Genomic DNA, 22,037 nt, shown 5'->3' with positions numbered 1-22,037 from the left:
CATCCTAACCAATGTGAGGAAAGGCTTCCCCCTCCCTCCCCGGTAATATAATAAAAAAAAATGTGGAGCACCATAGCTGTGGATTACTCTAGCATTTTCTGGAAAACACTGCAGCTTTTGGACTACAGAAGAAACAGCTGTCTGATATAACAAAGAGCTGGATCTTGAGATACACTGAGAAGGTCCGACACACAAACATCCAAGACTTCAAAACAAAACGTTTTTCAAAATGCTGCCCAGAAAAAAACCCCAAACAAACTGCTGTTTGCAACTTCTACTAAGGTAAAGAGCATTCTATGTAAAATCTGTGTATAAATGGTAGAGATGTGATTCGGCTGAACCTTTTGGTTCGGCCTTCGTTATCGGCCCGCCATGGGAAATTTTGTTTACCTGCGATTTGGGCCGAATTTATTTCATCTGCCCCCCCCCCCCCAAATGCCCAAAACCTGCCCCAACCCTTCAAATTTAATTGCGAACCCCCCTCAAGACTTACCAAAAAGTCCCTGGTGGTCCAGCGGGTCCTGGGATCTATCACCCCCTCTCGGGCCATCTGCTGCCTCTAATCAAAATGGCGCCGATGGCCCTTTGCCATGTGACATGGGCTATCGGTGCCATTGGCTGTCACATGGTAGGAGCAATGGGCTGACCAATGGCACCGATAGCCCCTGTCACATGGCAAGGGCAAAAGGCCATCGGTGCCATTTTGATTAGTGGCAGCCAACGGCCCGAGAGAGGGAGACCAATCCCGGGACCCCGCCGGACCACCAGGGACTTTTTGGTAAGTCTTGGGTTTTTTTGGTTTGTTTTAATGTTCCCTTTCTCCCCTCCCAAAAACGATAAGAAAACCACACGAACTTGTGTGGGTTTTCTTATTGTTTCGTTGCCCCCCCCCCCCCCCCCAAATGCGACGAAATAGGAAATAGAGACGATATTTCCTATTTCGTTGCTAAACGAATGCACATCCCTAATAAATGGTACCTTGCATGGATTGGCTCTAGAAATTTTTATTTATTTTTTTATTTTTTTAAATGGTTGCTCTGCAATGTTTTTCAAAGCAACCGATTCTACTTTTTAAAATGTTGGATAATAAAGTTTGAGCTATCATAGAAACATAACCCGCAGAAAAGGACCAAATGGTCCATCCAGTGTGCCCAGCAAGCTTGTGGTGGTATCTGCTGCGCCGTGCAGATTACCCCTATGCTTAGCAGTTTCCCAGACTGTAAAAGTCAGGGCCCTCGTTGGTCGCTCTCTGAATTTAATGGCCTGGCCTATCAACATTATGCATTTGTCTTAATTTGGAGAATGTGCTGCATCAAAATAGTTTGGCTTTGTTTTATTCCTTTTATTTTAATCATCAGCACATGTTGGCATGTAGGTTCCTAAAGCAGGAAACTGTCACCGTCATTGTGGATGGCTTGGATAGACCCTGAATCCAGTGGATCTAATACAAAATTTGTGGTACATGGCAAATGAATGAAGGCTAAGCAAAAACACAGTGGTTAGTCAGGGTGCAAGTATGATGTAGAACGATTTTTGGGCCATGAGCCCCGGACTTGAGAGCCGCTGGCTAAAACTTATTTCTTAAAGCAGATTATAATGTGGTAACTGTAACACTAAGTCCACCGATTTTTCTTTTCCTCAGATTGTTAACAGTTTTTAAGTATTGTCGGCCACTGGTGAGAGAAGCCACTTAAATTACCCAGTCGCAGTTTTTGGAACATTGATTCTTTAAAATTTCTACAGTCACTAGACATTAAATCCATATGCATCTTAGTTTACCAGAAATGTTTTTTCGTGAGAAGGATTATTTTTGTTCCGTATTATTTATTCAATAAGACTTCATATTTCAGTTTAAGGGGTTTGCTTAGGAGGGATTCCTTCCAAATGAACACTTAGTGAAATAGGAGTGCAGTGACTGGAATATGTTTCTGGTGCAGTCTCAAATACTGGAACCATCCGTAAGCAGTTGATTTGGTAAGCCCAGTTTTCAGGAAGGCCTTGGGCTTGGGGTTTTCGCTCCTGTCGCAGTGCCTCTTTGAGCCAGTGGGGTTTGGGCTCCCCATTGGTCCTGCTCGGATGTCGTCTGGCCACTAATCTGGAGCCTTTTCTTGACTCACAGTGGCCAAATGACATCACTGGAACGCTGCTAGTTAGGCCTACATTTGTGGGATGTCTGTTTGAACTGAAAACCCCAATTTCCCTACTGAGATGTTGTATTTTAACTGAAAACGAGAAGCCTCTATATAGCAGACACTTTGATGGAATCTGTTATAGTTTTGACAGCTTTGCAATTGTCTTGTGACCTTGATTGTAGGTGGGATTCTAAAATCAGAAGCTGAAGGCTTTATACTGTTGGAGAACAATAAAACCCGCCGATGTGATGCAACGTCTGGTTCTTTGGGAATAGTGTGTTCACCATCCAGACTTTAGACAGTTGGTATTACCAATCTTTCCAGGACAGCAGCTGCTTTATGGACACTAAAGCTGGTATTTTCTTTATATTTATTTTATACTAGTTTACCTTTAATGCATGCAGTGTGGGCCCACCCTTTGGGCAATATTCATTCATAGTACCACTGGGCACCATCATTATTTTACATAGAGCCTGTTACAGATTTCCACGCCCCCAACTTTATAACCTTAGAAGAACTCGGAGCCTCATTCTGGTTATATGTAACTCAGCGACAAAACTGGACTTTAATTTGCTGCCACACAGGTATGACATTTTGTACATTTGAATTGGGTCTGTGATGTCTCCCAATCCAGAGGCCGAGTGCTACTCTGTCATCAGGATGTGACAGCTTTGAAAACACTATTTTCTAAACAAGATGCTGCCCCTAAGTCAGAGGCAGCATGCCTTTATTTACTTTCCCTAATCATGTCCAAGCTGTCCAAGCAGCCAGCTCTTTTCCTAACTGCCGTCAGAGAGGTGAACAGAGTCCAGGTACATCATTTTGATTCTTTTTACCCTCTGGGACAGGGTTGTAAGAGCTGAAGGAGCTTGATCTAACCTGCGTTGGCAGAGGTTGGAGTGCACGCCATCGCCACTGGCAGCTCAGATTCTGTCTTAGGTAAGGGTCTGGCTGTCTTGCACATGTGACAGAGATGCAGTGTTTGGCTGGCATCTAATTTCTCTGTAGTGTAGGGATTTGTAGCAGTCTGGTTTGTTCTGTTTGTCCATTAGGTAGTGCATTAGTGTTCTAGGGCCTGGTTTAATGTTTGCTTGCTGCCTTTTCATATATAAGGTTGCAGCTGTTTTGAGTCCAGAGAGTTATGGCTGTTATGGTTTGTAAGGTTCTAGGGTTTTTTTGTTTTGTTTTTTTTTTGCAGGGTTTTTGTTACTTCACAAAGTATTTGGCAATGAAGAGAATTTGTTTTGCTGTCAGTGAGGTGACACCAGAATTTGAATCTTTTTTTTTTTTTTTTTTTGCATGACCTAGTTCTGTTCTGTACCTGTTGCAAATCTTTTTATGATGATTATTATGAATATTGCTGTTTTATTGTAGTTTTCTACATTTTTGGAAAGAGGATTCATAAAAGAATATTGATATGTTTTATTACATGTTTGGATTTGATGTTTCTGAAGTATTTACTTTTTACACGATCTTGTTTATTTATAAACTACAATAAATATGACATTAATATAGATTAATAAGGCATTTTTAATGTTGGTAAGTGCTTGAAGTAATAGAATTAAAATATTTTAAAATGTCACTCATGCATGTGATGGTGGTTTTAAACTATTCAGAAATCCGTTGTAGGGTGCATGCTCGATAAGAGTACAGCTAGTAGGGCCTAGGTCTATATGTCTACTGCCCACCCATGTTAAAATCCTGGGGGCCCCCCCAAACATGCAGTTCTGGCTATACCACTGGGTGAGAGTGAGTGCTGAGTCGGGAGAGGGAGTGGAGAGAGAGAGAGAAAGAGAGTGTGTGTTGAGCAATTGGCTGGGGAGAGAAAGGGCGAAGGTTCTGAGCGGGTAGGAGGTGGAGCGAGAGAAGATGCTGATCAGTTGGCAGGGATGAGAATAAGAGAAGGTGCTGCTGGGTGGATACGAGAGAGAAGATACTGGCACTGCGGAAAGAGGACAGAGATACTGATGTGATGTTATAGTAGGCAAGGAGGGGAGAGAGGAGAATGCTGTAGGGGTTGGGGGGGGGGGAGATAGAGAAGAGATGCCGGGCACTATGAATCTGGGCAAAGAGAGAGAGGGATGCTGGGCAAAGGGCGAGGAAAGAGATTGAGGGTGGCGCTGTGCCAGAGCCAGTGCTGCCAAACAAATTATTGCTTTGCTGGAGTTGCTGCCTCCGGTAGGAGGGAGCTGTTCTGGAGCTGCTACCAGGCAGCTAAGTCGGGGTGGAAATGGAGTAGAATACCAAAGGCTCCATCTAGGGCATCTAATACTCTTGCACTGGCCCCGGTCCTTGAAAAGTTTGCTTTGGGGGGGGGGGGGGGGGGTTATCAAACCAAACCACTCCAGTTTTGCTATGCCAGTTATTCTAGGAGGACCGGATGCCAACCCTGTAAATCTGTTTCCATCAGAAGTAATTTACAGGGACTCTGTAATTCAGATTTAGCCAATTATTATTCTTTTGGGATGTGTGTCAATTGCAATTTAATTTCAGAAGTACTAAGCTCCTATGAGAAACTCCAAGCTGATTATCATCATCATCGTTTGTTTATGTTGCAACTTTACATGGAGTTCAAGGTATTATACAGATAGTACAATATAGTGATTATAGTGTGAGATCCACATTAATATAGATAAATTTGTGCATTAGATTATAGCAGTTAAATAACACGGTTATGTAACATTACCCAAGTAAGATACATTCTATAAACAGTGCAATACAGTTAACGGGCTATATACAGAGAGATCGGTATTCAGAGGCTAAGTGCTGACGTTTGAATATTTTGGGCAACTGTCTTGCTAAACTATAGATGGATAAATCATTATCTGTCAACAATTTACCCAGCTAACATAGAAGCATTCCGAGGGCATTTCAGAGTGGACTTAACTTATTTGGCTAACTTATGTGGCTAATTCTGATATTCAGAGTTAGCCAGATAACTTATTTGGAAAACTCTGGTTATGCCAAAGAATATTCCTAAAGTTGGCTGGATAAAGTTATCCGGCTATCTTTAAGATAGCTGGCTATATTCGGTAATGCAGCTGCACCACTGAATATCCCTCCAAAGTTATTTGGATAAGTTTATTCGGCTACCTTTGCTATCCGGCCACTGACATTGTGTCATTGAAGCAGCATTTTGCGCCAGCCAAAGAGCCAGGTTTTCACCAGTTTCCTGAAGGATAAGAGATCTGGGTTGAGTCTGGTGGTGGTAGGGAGTTCCATGTTTCAGGATGGCACCTCCAGATGTGCCTGCTTTTGTGGTCATAGAGGGAGAGCAGGTATATAGGGGATGAGAGGTCTTCTGAAATAGGTTGGGGCAGGCCTTTGAGAGCTTTATAAGCTATGGCTAAGAGTTTAAATTTAGCCCTGTAGAATGTCAGGAGCCAATTTAGAATTTTTTGGATTTCTACTGCTAGACCTTTTTTTTTTTTTTAAGATTTTAATTACATTTAATTCTTAAGTCTAGCAGCAGAAGTTGACACTGAAAATTATTTACATAAATAATTTGCAAATATAGTTGATAAAGTAGGTAAATAAAAACAAAAACTGGAGTATAAACAGGAAACAAACTTTAACCGGGTAAGCTTATTAGATTTGATATTGCTCTCTGGTTACCTAAAATCATCTTTGATGTTACGCTTGGAATAGAAACGCACTAACAGTATGGATGTTGGAGGGCTGAAGATTTTTGGATCACTTCCTGCCGTTTCTGAATGTCTCATAAACACTTCACCTGAAGGATGGGGCATTTTCCGCTGATGTGTACCATGGCTTGCTCGTAATGGACCCTCTCGCACCGTTAACGCAGGGCTGCTTCTTCACATGACTGTTTCCTCCTCATCCTGTTTGCCAGGTGCTGAAGCCATAGGATGGGAGGTAAAGGGAGTGTGCTGCTTTGATTATTTTTGTTCTTCAGACACCCGGTCATGGCTGCAAGGGTTGAAACGTGCACATCCGCTGTGTCCCCTCACCCCTACAAGAGGGTTTGCCAGAGTAAATGGGAGTGCACTGTCCGTCACGCTAAGATTGCCAGCTATGTACCAGCCATCGCCTACTGCAGGATGACAAGCATCTACCCGCTGCTCTTGTCGTCACCTGATATGCAGGGAGTCTGGCGCCAGAAAGCTAGTCAAGACACATTGTAAGCTGGTCCAAAAAAAAGATGTTCCTTAATTTGTTGGATTATTGGCCTTTACTCCAAGGATTCAAGTGGACTACTTGATTCACATTGAACTGAGGGAAAAACACTTTTATCTTTTGGAAAAAAACTGTTAACTCGTTCCTGCTCATACCTGAGTAAAATGTATCCACAATAATTTAAAAGAAAAAACGAAATGAACTTCTATCCCTGTTTGTAATAGACCTATGTACACATTTCTACAGAAAATGCGGTTTCTAACTAACTGCACTACATTTCTCTTTTCATGCTAATCAATGGTATACAAACCTGGCCTGTACTGGTAGGTTACAATGGATCGATTATTTCAAAGGTGAAAGTTTGGCTAATATATAAGGCTCCGAGCTAGAGACTAAGGGCAGTATTGTTCCGTGAAGATCACGTTTTCATCTCATTGAGTAATGATTATTGCTGTAACCTGAAATTCTGCATCAACTTTATTTGAACCCTCAGGGCAGTGTACAAAAACAGATATAAACTAGTAAGCACTGCAGAACTGAATTGTCTGTATGGGAGTGCCATGACAACTAAACACAAAACAAAGCCAAGACTGCAAGGCTGTTAGAGAGAAACAGGGGTGCTAACAGAAAAATGTTCAAGATGGGGTGGCAGGGTATACAAATTACAAGAGTATTAAAAAAAAAATCATAGAAATAGTTATAAAACCAATCATTATATCCATGGGGGGTAGGGGGAAGATGGGGGAGGGCAAATGGCATATGTCCCCTCCCCCACCTTGTAGGCAGAAAGTATTTTTATGTGCAAAAATATTTTATGCACAGAAAACATAAACCATTTTCTGTGCATAAAATGTGATGTATGTGCATAAATCATGTTTTGCTGTGAACTAAGCCTGTTCTTTGCACACATTTTCTGGTTTGTGTGCATTTTAAAATTCCTGATGCATTAGCATATGATTAGCTCACTGCATCAGGAGTTTAAAAAAAAAAAATTAGCATGCACATTAAAATTATTCGCTGACGTTCAGCGCACAGTTCTAATGCTCAGCCTTTAACATCAGCCTCATAATTTGTGAATAGCCAACAGGTAAAATAACACAGACTTTAACTAGCAAACTTTCACTGTAATTATTTAATCCCTGGGGAGATTCAGGTCAGATTATCCTCATAAGGATGTGCAGAGCTGGGACAAAGCCTTGCCACAGATCTGCACTTTTCCAAGCCAAGACTGGAGAGTTGTAGCAACCTCAGGGCTAATTCTTTGTGTGCTGAGTCTGAAAGCTCAGTCCGTGCACAAAGTAGTAACTTTCTGACCAATGGATTCTGCAGAATGTTACAATATACAGCTCCTGGAGGATGCTGGGAAATATATTGTCTACGCCTCACTCTGCGGTCGAGCAGACATTCCAAGCCTCCATTTGAAGTGCAGTATTGTAAAGGCCAGAACACCATCTGCAAACTAGTTTAAGGGAAACGAACTCTCTGGGGAAAACACAAGCCCCACAGTACGGCAAGGAATCACAGTGCACATAACCCCCCCCCCCCCAAAAAAAAAACAAAACAAAACCCTGCTTTGCCACATATAATAATAATAATAACGGACCTATTAATTGAGGTTACAGGACTGGGTTGGAAAATACTGAGCTAATGTTTGGATTAAGGAAATGCATTCAGTTAATGAAACTTTGATTAATCCTGGAATGGATTACAGAGGGCAGTCCTGGCCCTGCTTTCTCTGTAGCTCAATACGCAGGGCAGCTCTTATTCCTTGCTCATCTGTGCACTGTGTCACTTCTGCCAGTCCCTTAAATTAGCACATACCTTACCTGAAGAAACTTGAAAACTACAACCGTCCGATTACAGTCTAAAAAAAGAGTGTCTAGGGAAAATGCCTACCCTGGGCTGTCTTCTTTGATTATCATCATCCTCCTCATTTATATCATGCTCTTCCAACAGGAGAGTACAAAGTGGTTTACAGCCAGTTGGGATAACAGGATAAAAGAAGCACCTAACAGAATGGTAAAATACATTTAATATAAAAAGGTCTAATAAATAAGTAATAAATCATAACAGATACATAGGACTTTTGTTTTCAGTTTTTATTCCATTTTTCCTGGGAATTTCAGTGTTTATACCAAACAGCTCTCAGTGAAAAAATGACTTATAACACACAGGAGAAAAGTCATTCATTTTTCCAGTGAGATTTTTTTTTTTAACATTGAAATTCCCAGGAAAAATAAAATAAAAACTGAAAATATAGGTCCCTACAGATACATAGAAATCTAATAAAGCATCGCAAGCCAAGTAGAACTAAAGATCAAAAAGATCTAATGAATGAGATTTAGCAAGTCAGGCATGGAATATAAGTAGGTTATAATAGCTGTGGTTGCTGTATGATAAAATCTTTTAGGTAGATGGGCTGGAGAATTGGAGGAAGTGAATAGGGGCTATGAGTAGGGAAATTGAAGGATTGTAGTTTACTTGGGACTAGGGGTTTATATGAAGGGCAGAATAAATTTTGTCACTGCTTTTCTTCCATTTTTGTTTGTTATAATAAACACTGTGATCAGATCCTGAGGAAAACAAAATAAAAACTGAAACAAAGGTCCCTATAGATTTAGGCGTATAAGGACTGTTTTTGCCTACAGTCCAAGTAGAGTCTCAGTTCGTCAACCAGGCTGATTAATGTGACTTGAGTACTATGGTGGAGTCGGAATTGGGACTGGAAAGGGTTCAGGCTGTTAGCGGTGAGCAAGTGCCTTTTAAATGATGCTGAGGAAAGTCAGGTTGGAAACTGGATGGTAGTTCAGATCATTGGGGTCTAGGTTGGGTTTCTTTAGTGCCTGTTTTACCAATTACTTTTTTTTAGGCAGGCTGTTAGGTGGGCTTCTGTAAGTGAAGAGTTAACAATGGCCTGGAATGACTTAGTAGCTCAGATTTTACTTGCTTGATTATCCAACTGGGCAAAGGTCTTCCTGGCAAGTAGCCGCTTTGAGGGATAGTGAAGAGTCTGTCATCTTCTTGAAGCAGTTGGAAGGTAGCTAGAGAGTAAGAAGGAATGGTATGTTGTGTAATTGAGTATGTCTTTTTGGGGCTGTGTCTAGTTCTAATTGGATGAATGCAACCTTATGTTTAAACAATGCTGCTAGCTGCTTGTTGCAGTGTCTTTTGGAGTTTAGAATGGGGGTAGGGTGAAACTCCTAGGTTGAGTTTTCTCTTTGAAGGCGTAATAAGCCCTCTTTACTTCCACAGTGACTTTGCGGTAGCCATTCTGGTGTTGCTTGCATTTGTCCTTTGTCTGCGATTTCAATTTCCCCTGTTTCCTTTCCAGTCTTCTACCCATTTGTTCTTTGAGGTCTGATATGAACTAGGGAGTCAGTCTATAGTTTGACACGGAGGTTTCTTTTTAGCAGGGTGATCGTACCTAAGGCTTTTTTAATGTCTGTGTTCCAGTGACCAACCACGGTTGAAGCCGGGAGGGAGAGGGCAGAGGGGGAAGGGGTTTGACAGTGCTCTGGAGGGTATGGAGGAAGGAGTCCATGTTAAGTTGTGCAGTTGAGCAGACCAGTTCAGTAGTTGCGATTTTCAAGGGTGTTGATGTTTGTAGTACAAAATGCACTAGGTCATGATCTAATTTGTTGCTAGAATATTAGTTGCTGTGGTGCAAGTAGTAGGTCCAGGGTATAGCCCGCTGCATGGGTTCGTTTGTCAATTAGTTGCATTAGTCCTATGGTTTTGGACTGTAATATAATAATCTCTTAGTCCAAACTTTTCAGACCCTGCAAAAAACAGATCTTAATTTAGTTTTGACTGCCATGGGAATTATGGTTTAAACAAGCCCAGTAAAGTGACTTTAAATGGAACTCAGTTGGTTCTGTACAGATGTTACATGTTTTAAAAAGAAAAATATAACCTCTTAACTTCATATATCTAGATATGTTGCAGCTAAAATGAAAGTAGTAGTAAAACAATGACGTTTTTGAAAAGTGGCTACAGTTAGTGCCACTATCAGTAAGTGTCATCCTCTGGGTGTTTTGAAAGATCAGAAAGAGGTCAGGTTTTGGCATTAAGAGAGGCAGGTATGTCACGATTACAAACAGCTGACAGATCATTTCAGGGTGCCTTTTTTTTTTTTTTAAGCTGGTGCAAGAAGCCCTGATAAAATCAGTTTATACTGCTTTTTTTTTCTCTTCTAATAAATCTTGAAATAAATCTCCAGACTCGCATAGGGCTGCTCGTTAAACTGAAAGTTGGATTAATCGTGCTATTGGCAATACCTTCCTCTCCATTCACTCTCATGTGTAACATTCCATGTGTCTTACAAACTCTTGTCTGCTTTATCAATCTGTTTGTTTAATTTGGTCCTTTCTTCTGCTGTACTCACTTAAACATTTTTACTTTTATGGTACTAAAAACAGCAAATAGCTTCTTTTTTTTTTTCTTTCATAAAGACATTTCCAGGAAATTTACTGCAAAAAGCCAATAAATGTTGGCCACATTCATATGCTGCTTGATTGTCCTACTGGGTGCATTTATTTTATGAAATAGATTCCAGGTCATAGCAGGATGGATGATGCAAAATCATGGAATGCTTTTGGACACAGGATGGAAGAGACTTCATTGGGAAAAAAAACCCTATCTGTGGGTAGTTGTGTCAACCTTTTGCTTTGCATATAACTTGCTCAAAACCTGCTGTAGAAATATTTTTGTCATTGTACTTGTTTGCTAAGACCTTGTTCAACACTCAGTCGGTTCAACACAACAGTCGGTGCATTACTTTGCATGCTGGTTATTTTAATTATAAATTGTACTGGGTGCCACTTAAGTTTGAATTTATTTCTTAACTTAGATGTAAAATTTAAGAAGAAAATCCATATGTTTGTTACTACATATTTATTTAAGAGTTCATATATTCAATAAAAAGTGCAATAGGCTGAAAAATCTAGCTGAGTATCAGCCTATAATTCAGGTATTTGTTACAGGCAGAGTTTATTTCGCTGCAGTTGCAGATGTCAAGCATAACTAAAGAAATCATTTATTCCTTCATTCCCTGGGTTCTTATCACTGTCTGTGATCACAATCGATTGAACTCAACCCATTAGTAAATATTTTGCAGTTTTTTTTTTGGCCTGGAATTTATATAGTGCTTCATATTAGGGCACTTTACAACAAATTGCATTCAGAGACCAGAAGTCCTTGCCATAAATAGCATACACAGTTTGAGTGGCTACATGAAGCTATGGAAGAGAGTGACTTGCCCAAGGTTACAGAGTGTCAGGGGTGGATTCATTTCCCTCTTCACTGGAAAACAGACATTCTCTGTAAGGGGAAGGCTGAGGCTTTTTTTTGAAACTGTTGACCCCTTGTACCTCAGAGGTGGATCCTCCTCATTATTAAAGGTGGATACATTTTGTGGCTATTAGTTTCCCCTCCAAATTGCCTTCCTGTTGGAGTATACAGGCCCCCTACACCAGCATCTACTAGGTTGGAAATCTCTTCCTTGAAGGCCAGAGTGGTCAAATGTACAGCTCCCTGCTCTCCCCTTCCCTTCCCCCCCTTCTTCCGTACATATACTGCAAGTAATTTCTGCAGTGGCCAGAGATCCTTTCTTCCAGGTAGGAGAGAGGTGAGAATCATTCTGGTCAGCTGTGACTCTGCTCGCCTTTCTTCTCTAAACACATGGAGGTGTTGTCTGACCATTACTTGGCTGCTGAGTGCAAAGTAGGTATGTTTACAGCAGTTGCTTTAAAGGCTGCTGCAAACACCTTTTAATTTTTTTATTTTTTTGACAAAATGCCATAGTTAAACTGAAATCTACAATTTTCTGCTAATCAATGGCACTTATTCTTTCAAATGATACCTGAATTGCATGTCTAGGTCAATAGAATGCCTGAAGATCATTCATTTATTATTTATTTATTTATTTTAACAGCTTTTTAATATACCGGTGTTCGTGCGGGCACATCGCGCCGGTTCATACCAGGAGAATGAGTTTATGCAAATTATTTTAAATTCTTTTCGCAGTCTGACTTTACTTCTCTGTTAGTGCATTGCATATGTGAACTCTGTAATAAAAATAATAATAATTATGTTCCCTAGCTTGGAATGCTTTCTGCTGCGTTCTGATAGAAAAATTATAATGTGTGTATGCAAAGCTAGGTATCCCTGTGAATAGATTGATTGTTGAGGGTAATGCACTACATGTGCCTTTTTAGGTCTTATCCCCAAGGGTCCAGTCTGTGTTTCTACCATTGATTAATAAACTTGATTAATCTGGATAGAGAGACCAAGGAATAAATTAAAATGAGGAAATGTTTTGGAATTGTCAGTGAATTGCAAATGATGTGTAATAATAACAATAGGCGTGTTAGTGATTCGATATATCTATATTTACCAAACCAAGAATAAATGAATATTAGCAGAATTTGCCATTTTTAAAACCTTTTTGCCATCACCAACCTAATAATTGCCTCAGAAAGATCAGGTTACACTGTAACAAATGAAATCTGAGGCCCTCAAAAATGGAGGTTCTTTGAATTGTAAAAAATGACTACAGCCACATCCATTCGAGAGTGACTGACTTTGGAAGGAACAGCTCTACCCTTTTGCCATCAAGTCCCTAGTCTGGGCTTCTTATTGAACTCTCAGCTCATTACAGAAACCCAAATGCAAGCGATAACAAAACCAGCCTTCTTCTAACTGCGCCACCTCCACCCCTTCCTTGATGGTCCCACATTCACAACAGTCGTCCAGATCTGTATTATCTTCCATCCAGACTACTATAGCTCCCTCTACACTGGGCTGCCAAAAAAGTTAAACCATTGCCTGCGGCTCATAAAGAACGCAGCAGCACAAATGGTCCTAAACATAAAATTTGAATGGATTACCCCATTCCTAAGAACCCCACACTAGCACCCAGTACCTTGATACACTTTACTGTACTCCATACTTTATCCTATCTGCTACCCCTATTGCACCCAGATTTTCTGTAATATTACGAATGATGTATTCTATACCTATTATATTATAAACTAAAACTCTGCTGTATTATGCTTTGTACACTCTTGCTGAAAATGCATGAGATAAATAGATGAAGGCAACAGAATACTACTGAATTTAGATTCACTGAACATAACTCATACATAGTAATACTAGTAACTGATCTGTGCAATGCTAGTTTGTGTTTTAAAGATACACATACTTGGACAGTAACTTTTTCAAATAGGTGTGTGGGCGTGCATATACACGTGTGTCTGCATGTGCTGAGACATGACCATTTTATAACATATACTCCTATATGCGCTAATATTATAACATAGCCTAGGCATGCATATGTGTGCACTTAATTTTAAGCTTTTGCACGCCCAGCAGCATAAGTCATCGTAGGGACACGCATTGATCCAACTAAACTTTTGCCAGGTAATTCGTTATCTGGCCAGATAACATAGATGCTTGCTGGTGTGAAGGTCAGTTAGCTGGACAAATTATCTGGCTAAAGTTAGGCGTACTCTTTGGCACAACCAGAGTTATCATGGTAGCTGGGTGTATTTAGTGGTACTGCTGAATATGCCAGAAAAGTTAGCCGGATAAGTTGTATCTACCTTTGCAAGCTGGCCAGCAGTTGAATATTGCTTCCCAAATGTCTAGAATGCTACAGAGATGAGCTTGGTCATTCCGGTCACCTGTTTATGTTCCATGTACCTGGCAACAAAGGCTCCATTTTCCTGTCTTCCAAGACTGTCCTGTGGTAACAGGGGGTTATGTCTCAAGATCAGTCTTCAAAGAGCCACTTGCTTGTGATTCCCTTTTAAGAGATCAGCTTATTTCCCTCTCATCTTCAGAAAATTTTCAAGAAAGCAGTGAATAACAAGGTGGCCCCTAAACCCAGATAATCCTTCCTCCTGGGAGAAAGTTCAGGAAGAAGGTAACTTCTTTTTTTTTTTTTTTAATTTCTGTAAGAACGCACAGACCAGTTGTCCCAAGCTTTTCTCAATTGGTAGCTTATGAGGAAGGTATGGATATCAAGGCAAAAGGGCAGGTTTTGATGTTTAAATCCTATTTGCCGAAGGCATAGGGTGAAAGCTTCAAAACTTCTTTTCAAGCTGGGTATAATCTGTTTAGGAATTGTAGATCCTAGACATTGTTTGAGATGGCTGCTGTGAACGTTTCAAACTCCACCCAAGTGGCTTTTTCATTATATACAGAATTCCCCAGGAAGAAACAAAGGTGACAAGTGTGTTTCACACTAACTGCAGAATGACTAAACCACTATTTTGTAGTCCTGTGCTACTGCGGAGTGCAGAATTCTCCCCCCCCCCCGCCCTTACAGAATTGCCAAATTCTGTGCAGAAAATGGGAAAGCGGAGACCCTGGCATGCTGCGAGTGGAGTGCGTCCTGCTCATGACGAAGATGAAGGCCCGAGTGAGAGTGTGTAGAGAGGTGACTGTGTGTGAGAGAGAGCAGAATGTGTGTGTGAGAGAGCACGGGGGGTGCTTGAGTTTGGGTGCCAAAGAGAGAGGGAGTCTGTATGAGGAAATTATGGAGGAGTGTGTATGTGTGAGAGAGATTGGGAGCTGGTGTGTATGAGAAAGGGATTGTGTGTATTTGAGGGTGCTTGTTTGTGAGAGAGCAAACTTGTTTAAGGGATTGTGTATGTGTGAGAGAGAGCCTGTGTGAAGGGGTGTGTTTATGTTATATAAATGAGAGAGAAAAGGAGCCTGTGTAGGTGTGTATGCAAGAGAGTCTCTTCTCCAAGCTGTTCAGCTTGGAGAAGAGACGGCTGAGGGGGGATATGATAGAGGTCTTTAAGATCATGAGAGGTCTTGAACAAGTAGATGTGAATCGGTTATTTACACTTTCGGATAATAGAAGAACTAGGGGGCATTCCATGAAGTTAGCAAGTAGCACATTTAAGACTAATCGGAGAAAATTCTTTTTCATTCAATGCTCAATTAAGCCCTGGAATTTGTTACCAGAGGATGTGGTTAGTGCAGTTAGTGTAGCTGGGTTCAAAAAAGGTTTGGATAAGTTCTTGGAGGAGAGGTCCATTAACTGCTATTAATCAAGTTTACTTAGGGAATAGCCACTGCCATTAATTGCATCAGTAGCATGGGATCTTCTTGGTATTTGGGTACTTGCAGGGTTCTTGTACCTGGTTTGGCCTCTGTTGGAAACAGGTCTTAGCTGGATAAGTAGCCATGCCCCAGAGTGTCCCTATCCCACCCATCTCTTAGCTGGATAAAATATTTAGCTGGATAAATAGAATTGCGGCTAAGTGGTGGCTCACTGAACACAGCCACATTTTCAGATGGAGCCACTTAGCTGGATAAGTCCCCATGTATCTGGCTAAGGGGATCTGAATATTGACCTCTTTCGTTTCATATAGCTGCTATTTTTAATGTTGGAGAGATGCTTGATGTTCTGCTTTTGTCTTCATCCAGATGTGGTGAAATGTAGGAAAGTTACAAAGGCCTTGGAGCCTCTTATGGAGTCATTGTATGAACCCTTGGAATCTGCCAAGCTTATTTTTTTTTTTTTTTTTACCTTCAAGATCGTATTTCGTAGTTGTAGTTCAATTGGCATGAAGACTGAGAAAATTGAAGTCTTTGTCCTCCATTTTTGTTGCTAATATTACAACACATTGGTCCTGTCTGTGGAGTGTACTAGAACAGAAGTCTTCTAATGATCAGTTTCCTTTCTATTGACTCCTACAGCACTGTGGACTAGCTTTCCCTGGTATGGGTTGGAGTAGCTGCTGCTTCACACAGGGCCCTTTTTTGTACTACTGTATGTTTGGAAAGTTGCTTTGCCTTAGCTGGAGAAGGGAGGACCATGAAAAGAAAGTAAGGCGTATACCGGTGAGTGCTGTGAATTTTGTGTTTGCTAGTTTTATTATACTTCCTGAGAGGCTTTGTGTCTCAACTAAACCCTATATTGATAGTAATTCTAACAATCAAAGCCCTGTCATTTGAATAATGTTGGTTTTACGATCATGAAATGTAGGAAAGTGTGAACCCTTCTAATCAAATGAAATCTTTCCTTGCGCAGCATCTGGAATGGGAGTAGTCCTTGAATATCCAGACTTTCTACTGGAATGTGTTACATGGCGCTGTCATACTGGATACTAGTTGTATAATGTACAGTACTAACTCTTCTGCAGTATCTGGCTTTAAGTGGAGCTGGTAGCTTTTCTAAGTCCCAAGTCCAATAAGTTGTCTTTGATAATATTTATTCCAAGCGAGGGTCAGATGTAGTGACATTTTTTCTCATATAGACACAAAATGGTTAGGGGAAGAACACTTAGTATATGTGGACCAAAGTGTTAAAATCTGATTCAACACCTTAGAAATTAAATTTCATCTCCTTTTTTTTACAACTCAAGAGCATCCCTTTTTTTTCTATTTTATTATTTCTACTTAATTTCTAGTAACTTTCTCAGATACACTTTTTCTTTGTTCACTTTCTTTAAATCAGCTTTGTAATATTTACTAAATAAAGTAGATGGCGTATAGGTCTGTTTTACATAAACAAGGGAAAAAAGTTTATTAAACCCTCTTTTTGGCAATTTTTCTCCTTCCTCGAAATTTAAAGAATTCTTATGTTTTAAGCAGATTTTCACAACACCAAGGATTTAAAAGAAGAAAACAAGTTTTATTTCCCTTAATAATAATTGGTCTTTAAGAGATCAAGTGGGGGGGGGGGGTCTCAAAGCTTTGCAGATCGGAGGGGGACCTCAGCCTTGATGTGTGGGAACTTCAGTGTTAGATATCTACCTTTTGACTCTGAATGTTGTGTGGTCTCATTTGTGTATTTATGGTTATGTTTTCTCTTAGTTTGTGTACACCATTTTGTTTGGATTTCATCATTTATAAAAGTGGTTCATAAATGAAATGAAAGTTAGGTGTAGCAGAAGGAACTGGTTCGCCCAAGGTTTTATAGAGAGTAAGACTGGATACCCACATTTTATTTAATATCAAGGTTGAAAGCTGAAAGAGATGGTAAATTGGTGCCAGTCACACAAAGAAGCATGTCTTGTAATATTGCGTTTTCTCTTTTTTTTTTGAAAACCAAACAACTTTAATTTTTTTTTTTTTAATTTTAAAAATTGATCAATATCGGGCTTAGGCTAATGTCTATCGTAACAGCTAAGCCACCTGTCCTGTGTTGCAAATCTATTCCTTCCTCCCTTGAACGGTCAGCATCAGCAGAAATAAGAGGGAGACGCTGATTTACTAAATCCAGTTGTGTTTGAGGTTCTGATGTGTGATTGACTGACTCTGTTGCTCTTTGGCTAGCAGGATTAGCCTTTTTTTTTTTATGAAGGAAAAATCCTGTCAAAATGAAAGATCTGCTCTGAAAATGGTATACCATATATAGCTGGGAAGCATTTCTATCTTATCGATCCCCCAGTACAAAAAAGAAGTCACTTTTTTGGCTTTTACCTGAAAACCCTCCCTTTTAAAGAGGTCCCAGCATATTGTTCCTGTTTTGTATTCTTGGGGTACCTTTAAAATGGATTAGTCTTCATGTGCTTAACCGGACCTTTCCTTGTGCTGCATGGCTTCCGTTATGTCGGGCTCTATTTTGCATTTCCACCCTGTTTTCCCAGGGACAGTCATGCCTAACGAATAAGAAAAATAAATAAAAATTTTCATTTGATTTCAAAGCAGGCAGCGACTGTCATTCCTGTTGCCAGCAGCAGTGTAGGGGAATCGTTTAATCATATGCAACTTTTTGATTTTGCAGTTTTTCTTTGCTCAGCAGCCAGCCACATTCACCAGGTTCCTAAACTACTGTATTGGTCACGGCTTCAAAACGCTTGGCAGGGTTTTTTTTTCACATTTTGTACCTATGTTGAAAACTTTAGGAATGAGGTCCCCCTATGTCTTTAATATTTTTCTTTTCCCAGGTTGGACATTTTTATCTGCCTTGAAGTGGCAAAATTCTGAGCACTTGGCTGCCCAAAATGTAATTGCTGGCATCTGCTCTTTTACTGGTCTATACAAACCATTAGAAGGCTTAAAGCCGCTGAGGCCCAAGAGTGCCCCTGATGCATCTGTGAAGGTTAGCAAACGCCCTCCTAAAGACAGGCAGCTAAAAGAAACACAAAATTGAGCCAAAAATAAAGGAATGCAGCAACAAAAATCTGCTTAGTTTTAATTTGGGGTTTGGGATTTTTTGAAACAAACACCTCTTCCCCTAGATCTTAAGGGATTTTGTCTGGGTCACAAGTTTCCTAAATATTTTTATACCCCTGCCTCCTTTAACTGTAGAGCGACAACAGTAACCGTTAAGCATCCTGGGAACTTCAGCTTCCTGGAAACTGGACTAGCTACCTTCCTACTTCTGTTTTATTGCTTTTAATTGCTTTTTTATACATACATTTTTGACATATGAGATATTTAAAATTAAAATTATATCAAAATACAAACTCTTTAAAAAAAAAAAAAAAAAAAGGTGCTTAATTTGAAATTTATGCTTTTTCATTTCTGAGACCTTTTCTGTGTGGCTTCTTAAACAAAAAGGGGGGGTCACAAGAAAAATGCAGAAATATACCCTGAAAGTTGTCTTCTGATGCTCCACCAGCCAGTCTCTATGGCGTGTACAGGGTAATTTATAGTCGCCACTGCTAATGAGCTTCATGTTTGTTGGCTTTTAATATCATTTGGGTTTAATTTCTTTGTGATACCCTTTTGAACCGTGCTGACTGCATGTTCCTTTTTGAGTTTTCAAGGTGCGTTTCCTGCCCTTGCTAGGTACCTACCATTGGCAACTTTATTTTCCTGTATGGGTCCCTGAGAAATGACAGGAGGAAAGAGGCTGGATTAGAGAGCAGAGTAGTTCTGCTCTGCTCCACCCTCAAACCCCTCACATTCTGTACCCTATAGGCGAAGGGGGAAGGACTGGATTAGGAAGCAGAGTAGCTCTTCTCTGCTCTGCTCTGTCCCCTCCAACCTCATTACTTCCACTCTTCATCTAATCACACTGTCTAGGAGTGGAAGACTTGGAGCAGGAAGCTGAGGGCAGTGGCTAAAAGAGCATGGGAAAATGGCAAGGGAACAGAGGGCTTGTCCCAAATCTATTGGCCAGTGCAATCTCATTCAACAGAGGTCATCCTTTTCTTCCCTAATCCTCCCTCCCCCCCCCTCACAGTGCACATTTTGCCTTTTGCCTTGGGACAGGAGGGGAGGAGAGAGAGCAGACACAGCAGCAGGTACTTGGCGCTCTGTGCTCTTGGGACTTGGGACTCAACTGCCAGCAGAGAGGGGGAGGTGAGAAGGGAGTGTATGCTTGAGTGATGTGAGGTATGAAAGGGGATAAATGGAAAGAGGAGAGAGAGAGAGAGAGAAAAGCACCAGTAATCTTTCGCTCTCTGTCTTTCTCAAAACCCCATCCCATCCACAGTTTTCCTCCCACTTGTGCTTTCACCCACTCTCCCCTCCGTTCCCCATTTTTTTTTTCCCCATGCCATGATGGCAGCCCTGGAGGCACCAGAATTTTCATGCTTCCTACCAGCAGGAGGGAAGACAGGGAGGATGGGGGGAAGGATTACACCATTGCACCATGACTGAGCTTTGTATTCAGGTGGCTTCTATGGGTTTGTGCAGCCCTGGGAGAGTTGTCCAGATTTCCCCGCCTCCCCAAGGATCGCCCTGTATCTGAGATCCGAGTCAGTGGCACCCTTTGGTTCTAGAACTTTAAAGCACGTAGTCCTCCTGCGGTCCGAGTCTGTTCCACCTTCCTGCATGGAATTACCCGTGATGCCTGTATGGGTCCGCGTACAGTTTTCCAGCGGCGTTAGCTGCCTTGAGCTGCTTTTAGGCCTCACTGAACGTAACTTGTCTGGGGATGCTTTTATCTTCCTGCGTAAGATGAATACCTCAATAATTTGTAATGCGTATTTATAAAATGAGAAACTGTTTTCACCTGTATGGTTCCTATCCTTGTTTGCTAATACCAGCTCTGTCTAAGCAGAGAGCATGAACTCATTGCCAGGAATGCTGCAGGAGCTCAGGGGCACAGCATAGAAACCACTTACCAGATTATTTTTAGTATTTTAAATTTAGCTGAGTTCTCTCCTGAAGGGGTGAGTAGTGTTACCCACTGCAGGCAGGGTTATCACAGCAGATTTTTTTTTTCCTGTCTATGTTAAAGCAGGAAGAATGTTGAGCTGGCAGATAAAACAAAATCATTGATCTCCTTTGTTTTTCATTTTGATTCTTATTTCATTCCTAATAGTTGGTTGCTAGCACCATATTTAAGCCACTGAGATGTACACTTGTGTGTGCTTCTATTCATCCAAAAGTGTGGAAATAAACCTAGAAGAGGGCAAAGAATAAGATAAGGAGGCAAGAAAGTGAAGCTGGCAGTTTGAAGAATGTAGCTGGCCCTGCTGCTTTAGCTTGATTACATCTGTGCAGCAGCCCTTTCTCTTCTGTAAAGCATGCACTCCTGTTGCCTAGAGTTTTTTGTTTTTTTTCTTGAAGGGAGGTAGTGCTGGGAGATCCCGCTAGCTTGGTTTGCAGAATGATTAGCCATGGGTGTAATTCAGAGCTATGTTAATTGTGCCAAGGTGCCAATCATTTGACCAACCGGTAGCTAGTTTAGCTGGCCTCTCCTCCGAATACCATTTATGAAAGCAGCTGTGCTCCTGCAGCACTGCTTGCTCTTTGTCTCCAAATAAAGGCACGTCTGGGAAGACAGAGGGACTGAACTCTTGAGCCTGCAACAGAGATTTTCAGCGAAAGGGCCTATACTCTGTGCCACATGATGTTTTATTTTATCTTTTGCCGGAAACCTTGCTAGAAACTTGTTTAGGTTTGAAATTTCTACATTGTTTTGTGTATGTTATAAGTACTGTTTGTTCTGGGCAAAAGAAAATCTTGCCTAGATGACAGAAAACACAGGCCTCGCTTGGCCTAGCCATGGACAGAACCGTGAATTGCTTGCTTAGTGACTAATTTCTATCCATGAATCCGAGCATAGAAATGCTTTTTCAAAGCATGCAAAGTAAGGAGATAGTTGCTGCAGTATAAGTTTAAATAACATCCCCATATCACGAGTTTCTGTGATAATATGTCTGGGCCACATACAGCGGACTACAAAATGGAATTTCAGAAAGGTAGGTCTTGTTTTATTCCTTGGGATTTGTATTTGGTTCTTTTGGCATTTTGCAACTACATCTAAGAGGTCCTATATATTAAGCTGTGATATTTTTGCCACACGCAGCATGTCAGGGTGGCCAACTCAGTCCTCGTGCTCCAAACAGGTCTGGTTTTTAGGATATGCACAATGATTATGTATGAGATTGATTTGTGGCCTGTTTGTGGAACTTGAGAATCCGTGTTGGGCCACCCCTGTGGTATGAACTAATCCTCTGTCTGCACAAACTGCACAGTATAGTGTAAGTTCAGCCGACGTGTATTCAGTTATTAAAACTCATGGGTGTGAGGATCTGTGAGCAGTGCTCCCCTCCTGCCAGCAGGAGCTCTAAGTGGGAGAAGTACAGTATGGGGGTGAAATTCTAAGTATGAAAGAAGAGCGGGCTGTGGGGGTGATCATATCTGTTGAACTTAAGGTGGCAAAATAGATGGATAAGGCAATGGAAAAAGCCAGCAAGATGATTGGGTACATAAGGAGAGGGAGGGAGGGTCAGTAGAAAAGAGGAGGTGATAATGCCCCTGTATATGTCCCTAGTGAGACTGCATTTGGAATTCTGTACAGTTCTGGAGATCGTCCCTATAAACAGGATGGATTCTGTCCAGCGG

General features: G+C 41.0%; 1 protein-coding gene across 11 annotated transcripts in view; it reads left to right on the top strand.

The window, feature by feature from the left end:
- Nucleotides 1–22,037, top strand: part of SVIL (supervillin) — a 348,412-nt gene that overhangs the window by 23,815 nt on the left and 302,560 nt on the right. For 7 of the 11 annotated variants that reach the window (XM_029588608.1, XM_029588611.1, XM_029588609.1 and 4 more), the window contains exon 1: nucleotides 21,331–21,391. The exons of 3 other annotated variants lie outside the window; for them this stretch is intronic. In XM_029588608.1, the coding sequence (XP_029444468.1) occupies nucleotides 21,346–21,391 (46 nt within the window). In that variant the 5' untranslated portion in view covers nucleotides 21,331–21,345. Of the gene's footprint in view, nucleotides 1–2,339; nucleotides 2,488–21,330; nucleotides 21,392–22,037 lie in introns of those variants that run through there. One more of the 11 variants, XM_029588604.1, reaches the window with a different exon arrangement.

This window comes from Rhinatrema bivittatum, chromosome 2 (genome assembly GCF_901001135.1).
Source record: "Rhinatrema bivittatum chromosome 2, aRhiBiv1.1, whole genome shotgun sequence".
Taxonomy (NCBI): domain Eukaryota; kingdom Metazoa; phylum Chordata; class Amphibia; order Gymnophiona; family Rhinatrematidae; genus Rhinatrema; species Rhinatrema bivittatum.
Note: the sequence above shows the minus strand (reverse complement) of the source record. Positions and strands in the feature narration are given on the sequence as shown.